Source organism: Saimiri boliviensis, chromosome 10, assembly GCF_048565385.1.
Source record: "Saimiri boliviensis isolate mSaiBol1 chromosome 10, mSaiBol1.pri, whole genome shotgun sequence".
In the NCBI taxonomy this organism is placed as follows: Eukaryota; Metazoa; Chordata; class Mammalia; order Primates; family Cebidae; genus Saimiri; species Saimiri boliviensis.
In genome coordinates, this window is record NC_133458.1 from 52,935,410 (window position 1) to 52,956,250 (window position 20,841).

A 20,841-nucleotide genomic window follows, 5' to 3' on the forward strand; every position below is an offset into this window, starting at 1 on the left:
CTGTAATAGGCCAAATTTTAAAAGCTTGGCAAAACCAAGTGATGGCAAGCTTATGGGGAAACAGGAAGCTTGTACACTCATGATGGGAACATAGATTTATCCAACCATTTTGAAGATTAATAATGAAGTACCGCATTTGCCCAACAACTCCACTTCCAGGTGTATATCCTACCAGCCTTTCTCAACGGAGATTCCTTTGTGATAACCCCAGAACACAGAAAATGATCTGACTGCATTTTCAATTCTCCTAAAGCAGGTGCACTTGGGATTCTAGATGCAAAAGAGTAAAAGCAATTCACTAATACAATGGGTGCCTTGGGGCAGTAGGACCCATTTCTCTCACAGTCATCAGTTCAGAAAGGCTGATAGGGAAACTCCCACATGCATATGTAAACACACAAGGACCCTTTATATAGCATTGTTGATAATAACAACAAAGATAGAAATGACCTAAATGTCAAAAGTTTGTGGTCATTCCTCCAAACACCAGTTTCTGACTTCCGTTGTAGCCAAAATGTATTGCAAGGTTTCTGTTCAAGTACTTTCAAAGTCCTCTTCAGTGTGGTGAGCTGTAAATACCAGTTTCTCTAACCATGGAGCTGTCTCTGACCTACTTTGTTTTCACTTCTCACTGACACAACCAGGACTTGGGTGGCAACAGATGAGTCAGCCTTGAAAAGGTGAGGGAAGAGGAATCAGACGGGTAGCAAGAGTGGAGAACGACTATGGGTAAGGGAAGGGGTAACTGGGGGCAGTGAGGCCAGGCCTTTATATAAGACCATTCATTTAGGCCTGTGAATCTTGAACAGAGATCTAAACCTGAAGACCTCTCTGAATATGTTGGGCATGTAAAGTATGTGCCTAGAACCTAAGCTAATAGAGAAGCTAAGGATCAAGTGGTCATTGCAGGGTTTAGATCTAGAGGGGCAGATGATATAGCAAAGATCTAAGGGGAAGAAGAGGCTGAACCAACAGAGCTGTGATTTTAAGGGGACTGCAGTACCAAAGCCAAAGCCTGGCAGCAGCAGTAGCAATAGGCATTAAGAACAGGTACAAGGGGACTCTGAGTTGAAGTGGTGGTCAAACCTGCCTGACGTGTGATCAGGAGCAGAAGAGGCTGCTTTCCTGCTCTGTGCCAATGGCATGGATTGTCTCAGAGGGTAGAGCAAGGATGTGGATAGAGAAAGCAGTGGAAAGTGAGGATGGGATACAGGCAGGGCACTCTACAGGTTTCATTTATTTTCTGGAGATGGAATCCGTTAATCCCACCATCACTCAACAAGAATTATTGAGGATCTACTGGGTGTTGAACACTGGGCTAGGGTCTAAGGACTCAAAAATAAGATGCAGATCCTATCTTTGGAGCTGACATATCAGGAATAAAGAAAGGCATGTAAAGAAAAAATGGCAATGGACTGTGAGAAATGAGATCACAAAGGAAGAATCTAACTTAGTCTGAGATGGAGTGGTAGGGCTGGGTAAGAGGAGCCAGGAAGTTTAGGAAAGACTGTACAGAAAGGTGTTTGATATTTAAAGGACATCTTGAAGAATGACCCTGAGTTTGTTTGATAGACAGTAAGTAAAGGTTCAGAGGGCTGACAGAGAATGTTTTAGGGACTTTGAATTCACATCATATGGCAAAAGAGTTTGGATACAAGGCAGAAGAGACATAGTGCAAGGTGAGAGATTGGGGTAGAAATGTGTTCTTGGGCCAGGCCAAGAAGGACCATGTATTCTGCATTAAGGAGCTTGGAATTTGTCCAGATGGCCACGGGGGAGTCCCTGAAAGACATTAAACCAAGGAGAGATGTAATTATATTTGCATTTTAGAAATATCACTGAGTGTCTACTACATAGAGTCTGAACTCCTCTCTTTCCAAACGCTCCATGAATTGGTTCCACTGTACTATCCAAATGTGTTTTTCACTCTTCCCCAACGCACATTCTTCAGCAAAGTATGTTGATGTCTGCACTGTTAATAGTGCCAAGGTCATTCCCACTTCTTAGCTTATACTCATGTGATTTCATCAGCACATTATGCAACTGTCTTAGGAGTCTAGGCTCTGGAGTCAGACTGCATGGGTTTGAATACTGTCCTCTTCCTTTGCTAGCCATCCTTAACCTCTCTTTATTTGTTTCTTCATCTAAAATTAGGGTAGTAATGGTGACTATCTCATAGGGTTACTGTGAGAATTAAATGACTTTAATGTGTAAAGGGCCTAGAAAAGGATCCAGCCAAGTAGTTAGCACTCAATAAAAGCCAGCTATTTTTATTCTTTTTTACATATCCAATTACCTATTTGACGAGACCCAGCTTAAATCCCATCTCCTTTTTGAAAACTTGCTAGACTTTTGACAATTCTTATGGCTTTTCATTCTACTACTATTTTCAATATGTAAAACATTGTACAAGTACTTATATTATGATTCTATCTTTCATAATTCACTGTTTGCTTAGTTCATTGATTTCCTAACTCAACTATAAGTACTTTAAGAATAAAAAGTATCTCAATATGGAGCATGGTTCTGGTAACAAGTAGACATATTATATACAATATTGATTAAATTCATCCTTCTACAGGAAAGCTATAACTGTGAATGTAATGTGTTTAAAGTTTATTTGCTACCTAAAATTTGTGTTTAAAGTTTATTACCTAAATGAAGTGTCATATCTTTATTTCAGAATTATTCATTGCTAAGTAAATGTCCCTGACTAAAAACAAAATGTTGTGCTTTATAAAGGTTCGACTTAATATTCTAACTCTAACTCTTAATTATTATCTTTTGCTTTTTAGATGGGAAGTCCTGGGAGCTGTCATTGGTACAGAATGTGGAACAATAGAATCAGGCTTATCAATGGTCTTCCTCAAAGATGGGGAGAGAAAATTATGCACTCCGTACATGGACACTACCGGTTACGGGAACCTAAGGTTTTACTTTGTGATGGGTAGGTGCATTTTACACAAACTTTGTTCATCCTGGGGCAAATCCTGGGCCCGCAGCTATTCCTGAGGAAGTAAGATTGTTTGTTGTCAACTATGTAAAATGAAAATTCATGAAACATGAGCTCTGCAGGCAGACCAGAAGCCTGTGGTACTCACCCGTCTTTTAGGCCAGCCCCTCTTGAACAGCCTATAGAGAGCTAGTCGTGGCTTGCCATGATGAGGCCTGAAGACAAAATACCATAATACCTTTCTTCCACCTCTCGCTCCATGGTCATAGCTGAAAAGACAATGAGAGAGAAGCTAAAACAAAGCTATTTCTTTTTTCTAGCTTCCCCAAAAAATAGTCATCAAGGTGAGCCTTCGTTTTCATGGATATCTCATCATTGCATAACTCTTTTGTTGTAAGAAGCTGAGAACAGGTTAATACCTTAATAATATTCTCTATTTTTTAATATGTTTGCAAACACATTAAGAAAAAATGTGTTCATAAGATATAGTTTTCTTCAAAGTTATGTAGAGCAAATAAAGAAGGTTGGAAAAATACCCAAAAAGGAGTTAGAAGGTTGAACTTTGTGACCTCCAAAGTTAGTCAACAAGAGCCATAGTTACATATTCTCTCACTGATGTCATTCCAGAAATGTGAGTAGGTGTCACATGCCTTCTTTGTTGGGTGACTAGAAAAGCACAGGCAACATCTGGAAGTGGAACAGGAAATAAACAGTGTCTACCTTTGAACTTACTAGCAAAGATGTCAGCTCATCAGGACAAACAGATCTCCTGAATCTAGCTTCCTGTATTTCTCATTTCACCTTTCTGATAATCATACAGTTCAGAGTTGCATGGGAAACCTCAGAAAGTATCATGCTCTCAAGCATATTACCTATGTGATGTTAACTCATTTTCTATAATGATCTGTTTGATAACAGAGAAATTGTACATATGAAATAAAGTAATGCAATCTCACATTTAAGGGTAAACTCATCTTGACTCTGAAATGGTTTGTATATTTAAAGGCCCAGAGCTCATTTTCTTCCTATAATTAGAATTCAAACTGGCTCTCATTTTATCAAAAGGGATTCCTGGAAAACCTTAAGCCCTCCTCCAAAAAAGTTGTAATAAACATTTAGTATGCCAGTCTAATTTGAGTTTTCTCCCTGTTCCCCATTTTTGACACAATATATTTCATACTATATTTTAATTTTATTATAGCAAATTAACCATATTTGGTGATTTCTATGAGACTAAGACATCATTTTGTAAGTTCCTTCATATAATTGTCTTTATAGAAGAGGTTAAGTAATCTTTGATTTTTTCTGGAACAAAGCATATTATTAATCAATGAATTAAAACAGTGTTGACTATGATAGAGAATTGATTTGAAAGAGCCCAAAGAAGCACATTATCCCAAGTAAAAGCATCTTCCTTCAATTAAAATAGTAAGGAATGCCTATTCATTATAGAGCCTTGAGCTAGGATATATGGAGAATACAAGTAGGGAGAATAATGTCACCTAAATCACAGAGTTCCAGAGTTCTTGGTCAAATGAGTCAATATATGCAGAGCACTCAAAACAGTGCCAAGTAAATATTTGGACTCAGCATATCTCTGTTATTATTGATATAAAAATTAATTAGAGTCACCACCCATAAGTAACATGTGACTGTAAGGTAAATGCAGCATGCTGTAATGGAATGAAATGCTATGGAAGTATAAAGGAAGCTGTGAGCAATAGCAGTGGAGGGATTAGAGTAAAGCTTCATGAAGGAGACAGTGTTTGAACTCACCCCTGAAGTATGGGCATGATTTAAATTTAAGTAAGAGAATTCCAAGCTAAGCCGTTATGAAACAAAAAGGCACAAGAATAAAGGTATGTGATATGTTTGAGGCTTGGTGATTTTCCCAATATAGATAAATGGAAGTGTGTAAAATGGAACTAGAAAAGTAAATTGGAGCCAGAGCAGTGATTTTCTTGAATTCCAACTAAGGAGTTTGGATTTTCTTTCTCTAGGTAACATGGAGCTATCAGACAATTCCTGTTAGTTCAGTGTTACATTATCACCTGTGTTTTAGAAAGGTAATTCTTATAGGAGTATGAAAGAAGATTGAAATAATCAGAAATTAAAGGACAAGAGCTCAGTTAGGATAGGGTTGCTAGATTTAGAAAAGAAATATATGTATAAGACGGTAAGTGTGGAAAAGAATATTTTCATGTTACTTACGTTAAGATCAGGTTTCTGGAATGCCCTATGAAAGGAGAAATTCTATTCAGGATTTGAATTGGATTTGAAAATCATCCATGTGCAGGTGATAACTGGAACCACTAGAACTTCTGTGTTCTCCCAAGCAGAAGGTAACATAAGACAAACAATTCTTAGAGAGAAGCCTCATCTAGGTATAGGTAGAGAGAAAAACAGTAATAAAGGAGACTGAGAAAGAACATACACAAAGGTGGCCAGAAGGTGTCATTGGAGGCTAAAGGAGGAAAGAAGATGGTTCAGGCTGGGATGCCACCAAAATGATCAACAGCGTAAGGAATGCCACAGAGAGAGAGAGATCAACCAGGATAAGGGCTGAGAGGCCACCAGTGACTTTGGAGAGAGTTTTCCCAATAATATGGTGCCTGGAAAGCCAAAGTATAATACATGGAGTTAAAAAGAAAAATAAAAATGTGTCACTGAAAGAGGAGGACTGCTACTGGAAGAGTTTTATCACTAGAGAGAAGAAAAGAAATGGGGGCTAGATCTTGAGGAAGCAGCAGCACCCAGGGAAGGTGTTTTTAGGGTAGGGTAGCATAGGATAGGATAAGGATAGAGTAGGTTATGGTAGAATAGGATAGGGTAGGGTAGGATAGATAGAATAGGACTAGACCTATAGAAAAGACTTTAAAACTTTGTTGGCTGATGGGGAATAAAGCCATAGGGAAAGAGATTTAGGAAGAGATGCTTATAAGCAGCCCCTTACTAAATATGGTACCTTAGGAAAATCATACTGATGGTTAATCCGGACTAGATCACACTCTCTCCCTCTGAGACCCTGACTATATATTCTGCCCTTAGTTCATATGAGTCTGCTGTGAGCGCATTTCTGGAAAAATTGCTCAGCTTCCAAAGTTCATTTTAACGTCTTTTTCCTTTATTCATATATTCATGTATTCAATACAGATTTATTGAGGACCAGTAGAGAGCACTGTTCTTAGGGCCAGAATGCAGTGAATTAGACAAAAAATAACCTAGCAGACATCACTAGTTCATGTATTTGTTTATCATTCCTCCAACAAATATTCACTAGGCATCTTCTATGTGCCCAGCTCTTTTAGCTCACATTGTACCCTTTTCTCGGAACTTTTACTGCAATGATGGCAGCACAACACAGTTTACTGCCAATAATTATTCTTCAAAAATGACTTAATATTTAAAATATTTTAAAACTGACTGCCTCGTTTGTTTTTATTGAAATCTTCCTGAACCTTAATTTCTGTACAAGATGCCTCTGAGTCCTGCCCTTTCCACAAGGTGCCAAGGGCTATGAAGCTGAAGAAGAATCCACATCTCCCTGAAGAAGCTGCTGTCATTGAAACTTCACAGAACTATAAATTGCTCCCGGAAGAATCTTTCAGATAAAAATCTGTCATCATTTTAAAGTCTTGGCTCCTTTTTTCTTCTGCCATTCTGGGCTGGGTGTGACTCCCACGTGTGTTTCAGTTATCTCTGAAGGGCAGATGCAGTTCATGAACTGTTCTTAAGAGAGCAGAGAGAAGTTACAGCAAACAGGTTAATGAAATTAGAGAAAACTGATAGTTCAGTGCCTACGTCATTTGGTATGGTGCATTAAACCCACGCTGCCTGTAATTGTTAACGTTTTTTGTCCTTTTTTGGTAAATTCTTAATATATAATTATAAATCCTCATATAATATATATATAAATCTCAATTTAAAAGTTGTGTTTTCGGTCGGGCACAGTGGCTCATGTCTCTAATCCCAGCACTCTGGGAGGGTGAGTGTGGGCAGATCACCTGAGGTCAGAAGTTCAAGACCAGCCTGACCAACATGGAGAAACCCCGTATCTACTAAAAATAACAAAATTAGACAGGTGTGGTGGCATGTGCCTGTAATCCCAGCTACTCAGGAGGCTGAGGCAGGAGAATTGCTTGAACCCAGGAGGCGGAGTTGCGGTGAGCTGAGATCATGCCATTCCACTCCAGCTCGGGCAACAAGAGTGAAACTCTGACTCAAAAAAAAGAAAGAAAAGAAAAAAATTGTGTTTTCTAATAGGAATTTCATTGTCACATGGATCTTTTCTCCAGAGACCATCAATTAGAATGGCTTTAGTAGCTGTATTTATCCTAACACTGAAGTGTTTAAGGAAATGCTTGAATATATTATATAAATGTCAAAATCATAAGATTTTTCTCTACAGCTTGTTGAACAGTAAACATTTTTAGGATGGGGTATACACTGTCACCATACCTGACCTCTCCATTCTCAGTTCAAATTACCTAATCTAGTAAATATTTATTATATGTCAAATTACATGTGCCTAACATAGTTAGCATGCCAGATTTCAATGCTTTACAAAAACCATCCTCCAAGACTTACCTATTGAGTTGTAGTAAAGGTTTGAAGTCAAATAGAATAACATTAAAGACGTGCTTTACTTTGGGACTGTAGGCACATTGTATAACCTTTCTTGGCCTCCTTTCACTATCAGCAAAACGGATCTATAATAATTCTTACCGAAAATGTTGTTAGGGGATGAAAAGAGATAATGCTTGTACTTGATTTTACATGGTTCATAATTAAGTACCTAATGAAAAGTAGGCATTTTTACCTTGTCATTATTAATAATACTCCAGGAGTCTGGCTCTCAAAGAAACCCCGATACAGACAGTACCAACCACCATTTGCAACATTAACTCTTTTGTCAAACCAAAAACCCACAAATTTCCTTGGGAATAAAATTATTGGGCAGTTTTCTCACAAGTGACTCAAACATAAAATCAGTCTGTCATGAGCTGGAAAATTCAATCTACTTGTAAAACTTTTCAGACCAAATATGGAGGTCAGTTCTCCATGGCTTCACCCTGTAATTCACTACTACCATAAACTGAGCTGTTCTAGGAACACACCAATGAAATGAGAATGTGTGCTAAACTCTCTCCTTCCCTGGCTCAGCTGGAAACTCTAGTAACAGGCTTATTCCTGGATTCCTGTAGCCTTCTCCAATTTGTCTTAAAGGAGCTTAGTTTTCAAGTCAGATGCTGGCTTTTCTGCCATCAAGCCAACTTCTTGGGTTGCTTCCAACTGATGTATACTCATATGTGCCAAATAATTTTAGAGATCACATAGGAGAATTTAGTCAAGAATATTTGTGCAACGTAATTCTAATAGTGTATTTTAAAAATCAAATATAAATAATCTGTTATTTAAATTGTTAATTTAGATTATCAAAAGTTGTTGCGTTTTGGAAGATGAAATAAGATGTGTCATATAAAGAAGACACCTGGCCAATCAGAATGGGCCTCATAGATAACCTTAATGAGGTTACTGCAGTCAGCTGTACAGGTCTCAGGTTTATAGATTCAGAAAATGAATTTTCTTAATTAACCCAGAGCTGACATCTTGGAGATTGACTCATGCTCTAAGCTCAGAAGAGGCTTATGAACAAATGATAATTCTCATCAGTAGACTATGGAAATTTAACTGGTAAGTACAGGGAATAGTTAATATTTATGGGATCAGAAAAGATATAAATCACCCAGTAATTTTAATAGCAGGGGTTCCAGAGCTATGATAGCTTGATGCATTGTGTTCCACTGTGGGACACATTTTGCACATGAATCCCCAAGATTTGCCTTGGTCATTGAGAACTTCTCTACTCCTACCCAGTGCATAGACATCCTATGAAAGTACACGTACCCCGGCTCTTCCACTAGTTAGTTACATGATCTTAGCATCAAGTGCCCAGCTAAGTAAGATGTTAAGTGCCCAGCTTCAAGTAAGAAGCTAAGATCATGTAACTAACTCTGTCATTCAGTGCCATCATCAGGACGATCTTAATTGCTTTTCAGCTCCGATGGAGTACCGTTTTTCATGACTATAAAGTAGAGTAATAGAGAATAAAACACTCTGTGTACCTTTTAACAATCAAATAAGACACCAAATATAAAAATGAAAAATGTAAAATGAATTGCATTTAAAATACAAATAATGTGCTAAAATAGTAAAGATACTACGTGCAACACTTTGACTAATACTTCTTCAGAATTCCTTGATGCAGGGAGTCATCACTCTTGTTTTACAACCATAACCAATAGGTTCTGACCTTTGGTCATAAAAACCTCAAATTAAGAAAATAACAGTTTATTAAGAAGCAGAGCACATCTTTTTAATACGAGTTAGAACATGGACATGTAGGCCAGGCATGGTGGCTCATGCCTGTAATCCCAGCACTTTGGGTGGCTGAAGTGGACAGATTGTGAGGTCAGGAGTTTGAGACCAGCCTGGCCAACATGGTGAAACCCCTATCTCCACTAAAAATACAAAAATTAGCTGGGCATGGTTACAGGTGCCTGTAATCCCAGCTACCTGGGATGCTGAGGCAGGAGAATTATTTGAACTCAGGAGGTGGAGGTTGCAGTGAGCAGAGATCGTGCCATTGCACTCTAGGCTGGGCAGCAGGGCAATACTCCATCTCAAAAAACAAAAAGAACATGGACGTATAGTTGCTGCTCAAAGTAGACAATTATTTGAGTAATCTCATGAAGCAAATAGCTACTTTGGCCTTCACAAATATCAACTGTTTGGTCTTCAGTGTGGCCTACTTGAGCTATTGTTATAAATTATTTCCTTGTGTCTGTTTACCTTTGTTTAGGGTTATTCTTAAGTGACATGTGGGTGCTATAATGATGTTTTATTCAGAAATTTAACACTATATTTGATATGTTTATGGATACGAGTTGGTACTAACAACTTAAAATTTTTGTTTTGTGCAGGAGGAATTTGTGACCCTGGAAATTCTCACGAAAATGACATAATCCTATATGCAAAAATTGAAGGAAGGAAAGAGCACATTGCACTGGATACCCTTTCCTATTCCTCATATAAGGTACACATGCCAGTCTGTGTGGCAGACAGACCACCTCAGACCACCCTGGACAAGCCTGAGTCAAAACTGCAAAGACTGCTCTAGATACCGAAGATGCATCTCTGTTCTGGCAGCCCAGGAAGTTGCCAGGTTTCTTTAAAAGTGAAATGGACATTTTAACATTCATATTTTTTTTCCTGATACAAATGAAAAATGAGTTTTTATCAGGAAGAATGAATTATAGTCCATCAGAAACAGTAAGGGAGAACCCAACACTCTGACAGTTATTCTTGTCCCCAAGAAGGCCCTAAATGTAGCTCTAATTATGCAGCTGTACAGACCTACTGTCAGTCATAATGAGGATTTATCCAGCGTTTTGAGATTTCCTAGGGAGAAGACACTGGAGAAGCACAGGTTATAATTACCTTTGCTTTTTTCTTTTCTAATTAGAGCTACTGCCTGAGGTTGGCCTTTTTTCTTTGCCCTTCGGATATAGTACAGGTGTTAGCTCTGGTTATTTGCAAACATCTTCAAAATTATGTGACATATTCATCATAAGGTGTAAAACTGTTTTTTTCTAAAAGTACATTTGTTTGTGCTCAGGTCACATCCACATACACATTATTAGTTAGCCTTTTCTTCACACTGATGGTACCCTAAGTACTTTAAAAAAACTTAAACACAGCTAACATATAGCATCTCGGGGTTTCAGTTAGAAAAACAAAACAAACATCAAGGTTAGAATGTTAAACAACCAATGTGAATATCCAGCACATTCCACATGCAAGGGTAACTCAAGTTATACCATTTGGGATTTCATAAAGGACTACATTTCCAGCAGTGGCAAGGTAGAATTACACCTGCCTTGGTCATCTTCATGTCTCATAACAAATCAGCTTTGTAAGTTATAATGCATTGACTTATTGGCTCTGATTTTTTCTGTCCTATTTTCACAGTAGTAGTTTGGAAAGCCCTGAACATGATACCAATCCACTTTCAAAGAGGACTGATGATAAAGTATAAATGTCAAGTTGCCTTTCTCTTGTGCTAATTAAATAAAATGGATACACATGCTTAAATAACTCTTAAAGACCGACATCAGTTTATCTTCAAGCAGGGAGAGCCTGATCAAACGTGCACAGAGACCCTCACCTCCTGCACAGGAGGAATTCTGAGTCACTAAATCAAATGCCCCTTGAAGATAGCATCTTCTTCGTGAAATAACAAATGGAACACAAAGGACATTTCCTGGTGGGGCTTTATAAATGGTAGTTATGTACATAGTGTTTACTAGGTCAAATCTAGGAGAATTTACATGGACTGGCATAGAAAGGATTATGAGTGATTGTGATCTCCTTTGTTTGAAAGGTTCCGTCTTTGGTTTCTGTGGTCATCAATCCTGAACTTCAGACTCCTGCTACCAAATTTTGTCTAAGGCAAAAGAACCATCAAGGACATAATAGGAATGTCTGGGCTGTAGACTTTTTCCATGTCTTGCCTGTTCTCCCTTCTACAATGTCTCACATGATACAGTTTTCTATCAATCTGGGATGTGGAACACATCAGCCTGGTAACAGGTAGGAGGCCCTATTTTGTAAGTGTACAAAACTAAAAATGAGCTTGCAGATTTGGCTGTTAAATAAGAGGTAGTTTCTAAGTAGAGTTTAACTGGATTTTAGGTAAAATACTTATTGATGAAATAACACACTTTTGCCAAAAGAAAAGTAATTCGATTAATATGAAGGTTGTGATTGGCTAGATTTCAAGTAGGAATGGCTTCATTCTAAGAGCTTGATCTTAGGTATCAGAGTCGTTTCCACATGCTGTGGCAGCCATCCATTACAACAGATTGCTAAGAGAAAAAAAAAAAAAAAAAAAAAAAAACTGAAAAAAAGCTTGACCTCCTGTCTGCTGCTGACCCCCTAATAATAAGCATGGAAATCAATTAGCACTTCAGGAGCTATGACTTCTCAGTTTCACTTGCCAAGTGTTGCTCCTATTTTTTCTAAGAATTTGGTGGGTCTCACATTCACAGGATGAAGTGACAGTGTGAGACGTGGTAATTGCCTTGCCACCTATCAAACTCAAGAGCACAAACTCAGGTTACCATTTGTTGTCTTTGAAACATAGTTTGTTTATAGCCGTAATTTAACTGATTGCCCTTTGAAAGCTGGTCAAACAAGTGAAAGAGAAAACAATCATTTAGGAAACCGCATCTTTTAAAACATTTACGCTGTTTTTACAGATGTTTAAAGTACTTAACCAGAGCTGAAATTTTCATTGTATTTGTTATCTTTACCCCCTTTTTTGTGTGCTTTTTCTGGTTTTATTAGTGTCAGCTTAGAGTTTTCTACCAACCATGGGCGTTCCTGGTCCCTCCTCCACACTGAATGCTTACCTGAGATCTGTGCTGGACCTCACCTCCCCCACAGCACTGTCTACTCCTCTGAAAACTACAGTGGGTAAGTATATTCTCTCTGAGATAGTGAAAAACTTGAATCTATATTGCAGAATAAAAATCCATGAGTAATCCTGTAATCCTGAAACTAGTGTTTTTGTCATAATAGGTAAGAAAGCAGACCTAAAGTGTTCTTGTGAAAAAAAGAAAAAAAAGATAATATCTTTGGCTAACTGGATGTAGTATTACAATTACAATTTGTACGGCCAGTCATTCTTTATGTACTTGGCTTATATTTTGGATTACACGAACTGAAATTCTATATTGTGGTTCTGTGGTTATTGCCCAAAGATTTGTTGCCAAACTACTTAGAGAGAAATGCAGCATAGAAAACTGGAAGAAAGCTAAGTTTTGAAATTGGCTAGATTCCATTCTGTGTAAAGATATTTACTGTCTCTAACTTTCCACTTTTTTTCACATAATTAAGGATATAATATACCTTCTTGGGGGCTATGATGAGAATTAAAGATGATTATATAAAAGACATGCCACATTACACAATAAGCATTATGATAATAGTAAAAACATTTGAATGGCAACATTAAGTTGGGAATTATTTTCTTTGTTATCCCCTCTTTAAATATGTGTAGGGCAAGGGATAGGAAAAATAAAAAGTAATTGATGCTAATTAGCACATCTCTGCAAAAATGCCTAGCATAAGATAATATCTAAGCTCTAAGTATTGATTTAAATTTTTCTAAAAAGAATATCTAAAAACTAAATATCATCCACTGTTAAGAACAAATTGGCTAAGCATAGTGACTTACACCTGTAATCCCAGGTCTTTGGGAGGCCAAGGTGGGGGAATTTCTTGATGCCAGAAGTTTGAGACCAGTGCGGGCAACATAGTGAGACCCTGTCTCTACAAAAATTAAAATTAAAAAATTAAAAATTATCTAGGTGTGGTAGTATGCTTCTGTAGTCCTACCTACTCAGGAGGCTGAGGCAGGAGCATAGCTTGAGCCCAGGATTTTAAGGCTGCAGTAAGCTATGATTGTGCCACTGCACTCCAGCCTGGACAACAGAAGAAGATCCTGTCTCTAACAATAAATTAGAACTTAAAAACCTTCAGGAGGCTGAGGCAGGAGAATTGCCTGAACCCAGGAGGCGGAAGTTGCGGTGAGCCGAGATCGCGCCATTGCACTCCAGCCTGGGTAACAAGAGTGAAACTCCGTCTCAAAATAAATGAATTAAATAAATAAATAAATAACTTAAAAACTTTTCAAAATAATATAAAATAACAAATCCACTACTCTGGAATGCTGTGGATATTTTTACAAGCTGTATATCTGTTTTGAAGATATAAACAAATTCTACAAGTGAATTTAAAGAGTCTACTGATAAACTTTAGTGCTTTTCCAAGCACACAGAAACTAGAACATGAAAAGCATGCAAAATAGATTCAAAAGATATGAACATAGTTGTGAAGATAATTTTGTGCTAAATTTCTTGCAGGTGGAACCGAATAACAATTCCCCTTCCTAATGCAGCACTAACCCGGAACACCAGGATTCGCTGGAGACAAACGGGACCAATCCTTGGAAACATGTGGGCAATTGATAATGGTTAGTGTTTATGCCTGCCATAATCACATACCATTGATGTAGAGTCTTCCTTTGCTTTTGTTCATCAGCACAGACTTAATCACATTTCTAAGTCATGGTCTTGCAATTCATTAAACATCCTTTTTTCCATTTCTCCTTGGCATTCTGTTAGAAGCCCAGGGATGTGCAATCAGAAAAAAAAAAAAAAAGCCAGTGGAGTCAGCAGTATTAGATGCTAGAATGTTTCAACATTCATAAACAAAAAAATGCATAAAACCCTGAAACTGAAATTCACAGTTTATGACAAGGGATATCCTAACATTTTCTTTGAATGTTGTGTACAAAATTAACATAAATACTTATTATACTGCATGTATTAAAATAAGACACATTCTTCTCTTGGTAACTACCACAACATCTGGAATGCTTTTCTTTTAGATGCAGACAACACACAGAAGGAAACATCATGTCTAAAATACTAGTGAAACTTTTAGCTCCTTTTCAGAAAATAGTATAGAAAGAAAACTTGCATACATATATTTTTAAATCTTTTATCTTTCACTTTCAAGTAAATTGTTTTGGAAATTTGCATCATTTTAAAGGTGATATCACTTATGACAATGACAAGACATTTTAAGCTCTCAGGTTGCATGTCTGTACATTTCTTATACTTGTTATTAAGTGCCAACTCTTTGGTTTTTCTCTTTCTTTCCTTATATTTATTTATTTTTATTTTTATAGATTCAGTGGGTACAAGTGTAGTTTTGAATATGAATATATTGCATAATGGTGAAGTCTGGACTTCTAGTGTAGCTATCAGACAAATGGAGTGCAAGATAATTTCGCATCCCTCATCCTCCTTCCACCATCCCAACTTTCTGAGTCTCCAGTGCCTATTATTATACTGTCTATGTCCATGTATATACATTATTTACTCCCACTTATAAGCGAGAGCATGTGGTCTTCAACTTTCTAAGTAATATCAGTTAGGATAATGGCCTCCAGTTCCAGTTATGTTGCAGCAAAAGACATGATTTTTTTCTTTGCGATGGCTCAGTAGTATTCCATGATGTATGTGTTATTCGTGTGTGTAACATATTTTTTAATCATCCATTAATGGATATTTGGGTGGATTCTATGACATTGCTATTATGAATAGTGCTTCAATAAACATACAAGTGCAGATTTTTCTTTAATATATTGATTTCTTTTTCTTCGAGTAGATACTCAATAGTGAGCTCGCTGGATAGAATGGTAGTTCTAGTTTTCATTCTTGGGAAATCTGTACACTGTTTTCCAGAGGTTGTACTAATTTACATTCCCACCAAACTCTTACATAGTGTATAAGAGTCTTCTTTTCCCCAACATCCTCACCAATATCTGTTATTTTTTTTTTTACTTAATGATAGACATTCTGATTGGTGTAATATGGTATCTCATTGTGGTTTTGATGTGCATTTCTCTTATGATTAGGGATGTTTAGTATTTTTATATGCCTGTTGGGCATTTGTGTGTCTTCTTTTGAGAAGTATTTGCTCATATCACTTGCCAACATTTTAATGGAATTGTATATTTTTTCTTGTCAAGGTATTTGAGTTCGTTGTTAATTCTGGGTATTAGTCCCTTCTAAGATACATAATTTGCATATATTTTCTCCCATTCTGTAGGTTGTCTGTTCACTCTGTTGATTATTTCTTTTACTGTGCAGAAACTTTATCTTTTGTTTTTGTTTTTGTTGTCTGTGCTTTTCAGGTATTAATCATTAATTCTTTGCCTAGGCCAGTGTTCAGAAGAGTTTTTCCTAGATTTTCTGTATTAGTCCATTCTCACATTGCTATAAAGAACTACCTGAGACTGTGTCATTTATAAAGAAAAGAGGTTTAATTGTCTCACAGGTCCATGGGCTGTACAGGAAGTATGGCTAGGAGGTCTCCAGAAATTTACGATCTGGCAGAAGGCGAAGAGGAAGCAGGCAAATCTTACATGGCCAGAGAAGGAGGAAGAGAGAGTTGCGGCAGGGGGCGGGCCGTTATACACTTTTAAATGACAAAATCTTGTGAGAACTCACTATCACAAGAACAGCAAGGGGGAAGTCCACCCTCATGACCCAGTCACCTCCCACCTGGCCGCTTGTCCAATACAGGGAACTACAATTCAACATGAGATTTGGATAGGGACATAAATCCAAACCATATCTGTTTTCTTCTAGGATTTTTATAATTTCATATCTTACATTTAAGTATTTATTTCATCTTGAGTTAATTTTTGTATATGGTAAGAGGTATGGGTCCAGTTTCATTCTTCTGAAAATGGCTGTCAAGTTTTCCCAGTATCATTTATTGAATAGGGAGTTCTTTCCCTAGTGTATGTTTTTGTCAGATTGTTGAAGATCAGTTGGCTGTCTGTAGGTGGCATTATTTCTGGGTTCTCTTTTCTGTTTCATTGATTTATGTGTCTATTTTCATACCATCCATGCAGTTTTGGTTACTATAGCCTTGTAGTATAATTTGAAGTTAGGTAATATGATGCCTCCAGCTTTGCTCTTTTTGTTTAGGATTGCTTTGGCTATTTAGACTCTTTTGGTTCCATATCAATATTATGATTTTTTTTTTAATCTGTGAAAAATGACATTGGTATTCTGATAGGATTTGCACTAAAGCTGTAGCTTGTTTTGGGCAGTGTGATCATTTTAATGATATTGGTTTTTCTTTTTCTTTTTTTTTAATTGCATTTTAGGTTTTGGGGTACATGTGATGGACATGCAAGATTGTTGCATAGGTACACACATAGCAGTGTGGTTTGCTGCCTTCCGTCCCCTCACCTGTATCTGTCATTTCTCCCCATGCTATCTCTTCCCACCTAGTCTGTGGGCAACAAGAGTTCATCTGGAAATGTGGCGTCCACTCACCCTCTGCACTTTCACTGGGAGCTGAAGTCCTGAGCTGTTCTTAGGCGGCCATCTTCCCAGCATTCGATATTGGTTTTTCTAATCCATGAGCATAGGATGTTTCTCCATTTGTTTTTGTCTTACAGTTCTTTTTTCATCAGTGTTTCATAGTTTCTCTTGTAGAGATCATTTATCTCCTTGGTTTTTTGTTTGTAGCTATTGTAAATGGGATTGACATTTTTATTTTACCCTCCATTTATTATCAATATGTAGAAATGTTCCCAATTTTTGTTCATTGATTTTATATCCTGAATCTTTACTGAAGTCATTTATCAAATCTAGGAGTCTTTAAGAGAAGTTTTAGGGTTTTCTGGGTATAAGATCATATCATAAGCAAACAGATAATTCGACTTTATATTTTCAAATTTGGGTGCCTTTTACTTCTTTCTCTTGCCTGATTGCTCTAGACAGTACCTGCAGTATTATGTTGAATAGGAGTGGTGAAAGTGGGCCTCCTACTCATGTTCCAGTTCTTAGAGGGAATGCTCTACCTTTTTCCCATTCCATATGATGTTGGCTGTGGGCTTGTCATATATGGCCTTTATTAATTTGAGATATGTTCCTTCTATGCCTAGTTTTTTGAGGGTTTTTATCATGAAAGGATGTTGAATTTTATCAGATCCTTTTCTGTAACTAAGATCATTTTACGCTTTTTTGTTTTTAATTCTGTTTATGTGGTAAATCGAATTCATTGATTTGCAGTTGTTGAACCATCCTTGGCTTCCTGGAATGAAACTCACATGATTATGCTGTATTATCTTTTACATGTGCTGTTGGATGAAGTTTGCTAATATTTTCTTATGGAATTTTGCATCTATGTTCATCAGGGATATTGATCTACAGTTTTCCTTTTCTGTTGTGTCCTTTTCTGGCTTTGGTATCAGGTTTATACTGAATTCACAGAATGAGTTAGGAAAGATTTCCTCCTCCTCCTCAGTTTTTGGAACAGTTTTAGCAGGATTGGTACCAGTTCTTTGTGCATCTTATAAAATTCATCTGAGAATCAGTCTTGTCCTGAAAGCTTTTATTTGTTGGGAGATTTTTTATTACTGATTTAATGTCACTACTTTTTATTCATCTGTTCAGTATTTCTGTTTCTTCCTGGTTTAGTCTTGGGAGGAGGTATGTTTCCAGGAGTTTATCCATTTTCTCTTGATTTTCTGGTTTGTGCACATAAGGATGTTTATAGTAATCACTGATTATCTTTTGTATTTCTGTGGCATCAGTAATAATGTCTCCTTTTTCATTTTTTGATCTGCGTATTTGGATATTCTCTCTTATTTTCTTGGTTAGTCTAGCTAGTGATTGATAACTTGGTTAATCATTTAAAAGAACAACTTTTCATTTGGTTGATTCTTTAAAAAAATTTTTTTTGGTCTCTATTTCATTTAGTTCTGCTCTGATACCCATTTATTTATTTTCTTCTGATAGCTTTGGATTTGGCTCATTCTTGTTTTTCTAGTTCCTTGAGGTGCAGTATTATGTTGTTAATCTGTGATCAATTATTTACATAGGAATTTCAGGTTATAACCTTCCCTCTTAGCACTACTTTTGCTATATCTCAGAAATCTCAGACATTTTGTTATTTTATGTCTCTATTTTCACTAATTTCAATTTTTTCAAAATTTCTGTGTTCATTTTGTCATTAACTCAAAGATCATTCGGGAGCAGGTTGTTTAATTTTTATATATGTGTGTAGTTTAAGAGTTCCCTTAGAATTCATTTCTAGTTTTATTCTACTGTCATTTAAGAAGCTATTAGACATGATTTTGATTTTTTTTTTAATTTTCTGAGACTTATGTTGTGGCCTAACGTATGGTCTGTCCTGGAGAATGTTTCATGCACTCATGAGAAGAATGTATATTCTGTGGTTGTTTGGTAGAATGTTCTATAAATGTCTGCTAGGTTCATTTGTCCTAATGTCCAATTTAAGTCCAGTGTTTATTTGTTGATTTTCTGTCTCAGTGATCTGTATAGTGCTGTCAGTGGCACGTTGAAGTATCCCACTATTATTGTATATGTTGTACCTTATCTGTTTTCTTAGGTCTAGCACTATTTGTTCTATGAATATGTATGTTCCAGTGTTGGGTGTATATATTTTAGGATTGCTATATATTCTTGTTTAATTGATCTTTTTATCATTTTATAAATAACCTTATTTGTCCTCTTTTTTATTATAGTCGATTTAAAGTTTGTTTTATCTTACATAAATATAGGTGCCTCTGCTCACTTTTGGTTTCTGTTAGTTTGAAATATCTTCTTCCATCCTTTTATCTTTAGTCTATAAGTGTCTTTACCAGTTAGGTGGGGTTTTTTTGTAAGCAGTGTATGGCTGGATTTTGTGTTTTAATTCATTCTGCCAATCTGTATCTTTTAAGTGGAACATTTAATCCATTTATGTTCATTGACATGTGAGTTTTTGTTTCTGTTATAATGTTTTTATCTTGTTGCTTTGCAGTCTCATTTATGTAATTGTTTTATAAGACCTGTGAGTTTTATACTGTCATTTGTTTTTATGATGGCTCGTATCTTTAATTTCTATATTTAGATCTCCCTTAGTATTTCTTGTAGGATTTGTCTAGTGGTAATGAATTCCCTTAGCATTTTCTCATCTGGGAAAGACTATTTCTTCCTCATTTATGAAGCTTAATTCTAATAGAATACAAAATTCATGGTTAACAGTTTTTTCTTTAGAAATCTAAAAATAGGACTCCAGTCTCTTCTGGCTTATAAGGTTTCTACTGAGAAGTCCACTGTTAGTCTGATGGAATTTTCTTTACACATAATTAGACACTCTCATGCTAATCTTAAGATATTTTCCTCCACTCTGTCTCTAGATAGTCTGTTGACTATATAACTTGGTGAAGTCCTTACAATGTATTTTTTTGGAGTTCTGTGAGCCTCTTGTATCTGGATGTCTAATCTTTAGCAAGACTTTAAGGATATTTTCCTCGATTACTTCCTTAAATAGACTTTCAAGAGTTTTTGCTTTTCTTCTCCCTCATTAATACCTTTGACTCATAGGTTTGGGCATTTTACATAATCTCTTATTTCTCAAAGTCTTTGTTCATTTTTTAAATTGCTTGTTCTTTCTTTCTTTCTGACTATATTTACTTGAAAAACCTGTATTCAATCTCTAAGATTATTTCTTCTGCTTAGTCTAGTCTGTTGTTAAAGTTTTTGACTATATTTTGTAATTTCTTCAAGGAATTTTTTATTTCTAAAAGTTTTGTTTGGTGTTTGGGTTTTGTTTTTTTTAAAACATACCTATCTCTTTGGTAAATTTGTCATTCATATCCTGAATTAATTTTCTGTATTGGCTTTTACCTTTCTCTTGGATCTCATTGAGATTCTTTAAAATTAATATTTTAAATTCTTTATCTGGTATTTCAAGAGTTTCATTTTGATTAAGATCAATTTTAGTGAATTAGAATGATATTTTTAAATAACACTGTTTTTGCATGCTTCCAGAATCATTCTTTCTCATCTTATAAAACTATCTCTTATTTTTGTTTAATTTACTTTTATTTGGATGGAATTCTTTTATGTTGAGGATGTGACTATAATGTATGCTATGTAGGATCATTTGGCCTTGGTTCTTGGATCATTCAGTGGCAAAGACCCTCTCTGAATTCATTGGTTATATATATATATATCTCCTTAGTGCAGTGACTTTATCAAATGTTGATTGTAGTAGTGATGTACTGGGCATGAAGAGGCAATAATTTTCAGCCTGCTCTTTTAAATGTTTTTTTGTAGTCAGGCATGGCACATACCTGTATTTCCATCTACTCAGGAAGCTGAAACAAGAGGGTCACTTGAGTTCAAGAGTTTGTGGCTGCTGTATGCTATGATTTCATCTAT

At 36.3% G+C, this 20,841-nt stretch overlaps 1 protein-coding gene across 3 annotated transcripts in view; it reads left to right on the plus strand.

Moving 5' to 3' along the window:
- Positions 1-20,841, plus strand: part of RELN (reelin) — a 522,420-nt gene that overhangs the window by 327,265 nt on the left and 174,314 nt on the right. For all 3 annotated transcript variants that reach the window (XM_039472914.2, XM_039472915.2, XM_074379281.1), the window contains exons 12-16: positions 2,796-2,947; positions 9,937-10,049; positions 11,397-11,605; positions 12,362-12,490; positions 13,942-14,051. In XM_039472914.2, coding sequence (XP_039328848.2) covers positions 2,796-2,947; positions 9,937-10,049; positions 11,397-11,605; positions 12,362-12,490; positions 13,942-14,051 — 713 coding nt within the window. The remainder of the gene's footprint in view (positions 1-2,795; positions 2,948-9,936; positions 10,050-11,396; positions 11,606-12,361; positions 12,491-13,941; positions 14,052-20,841) is intronic.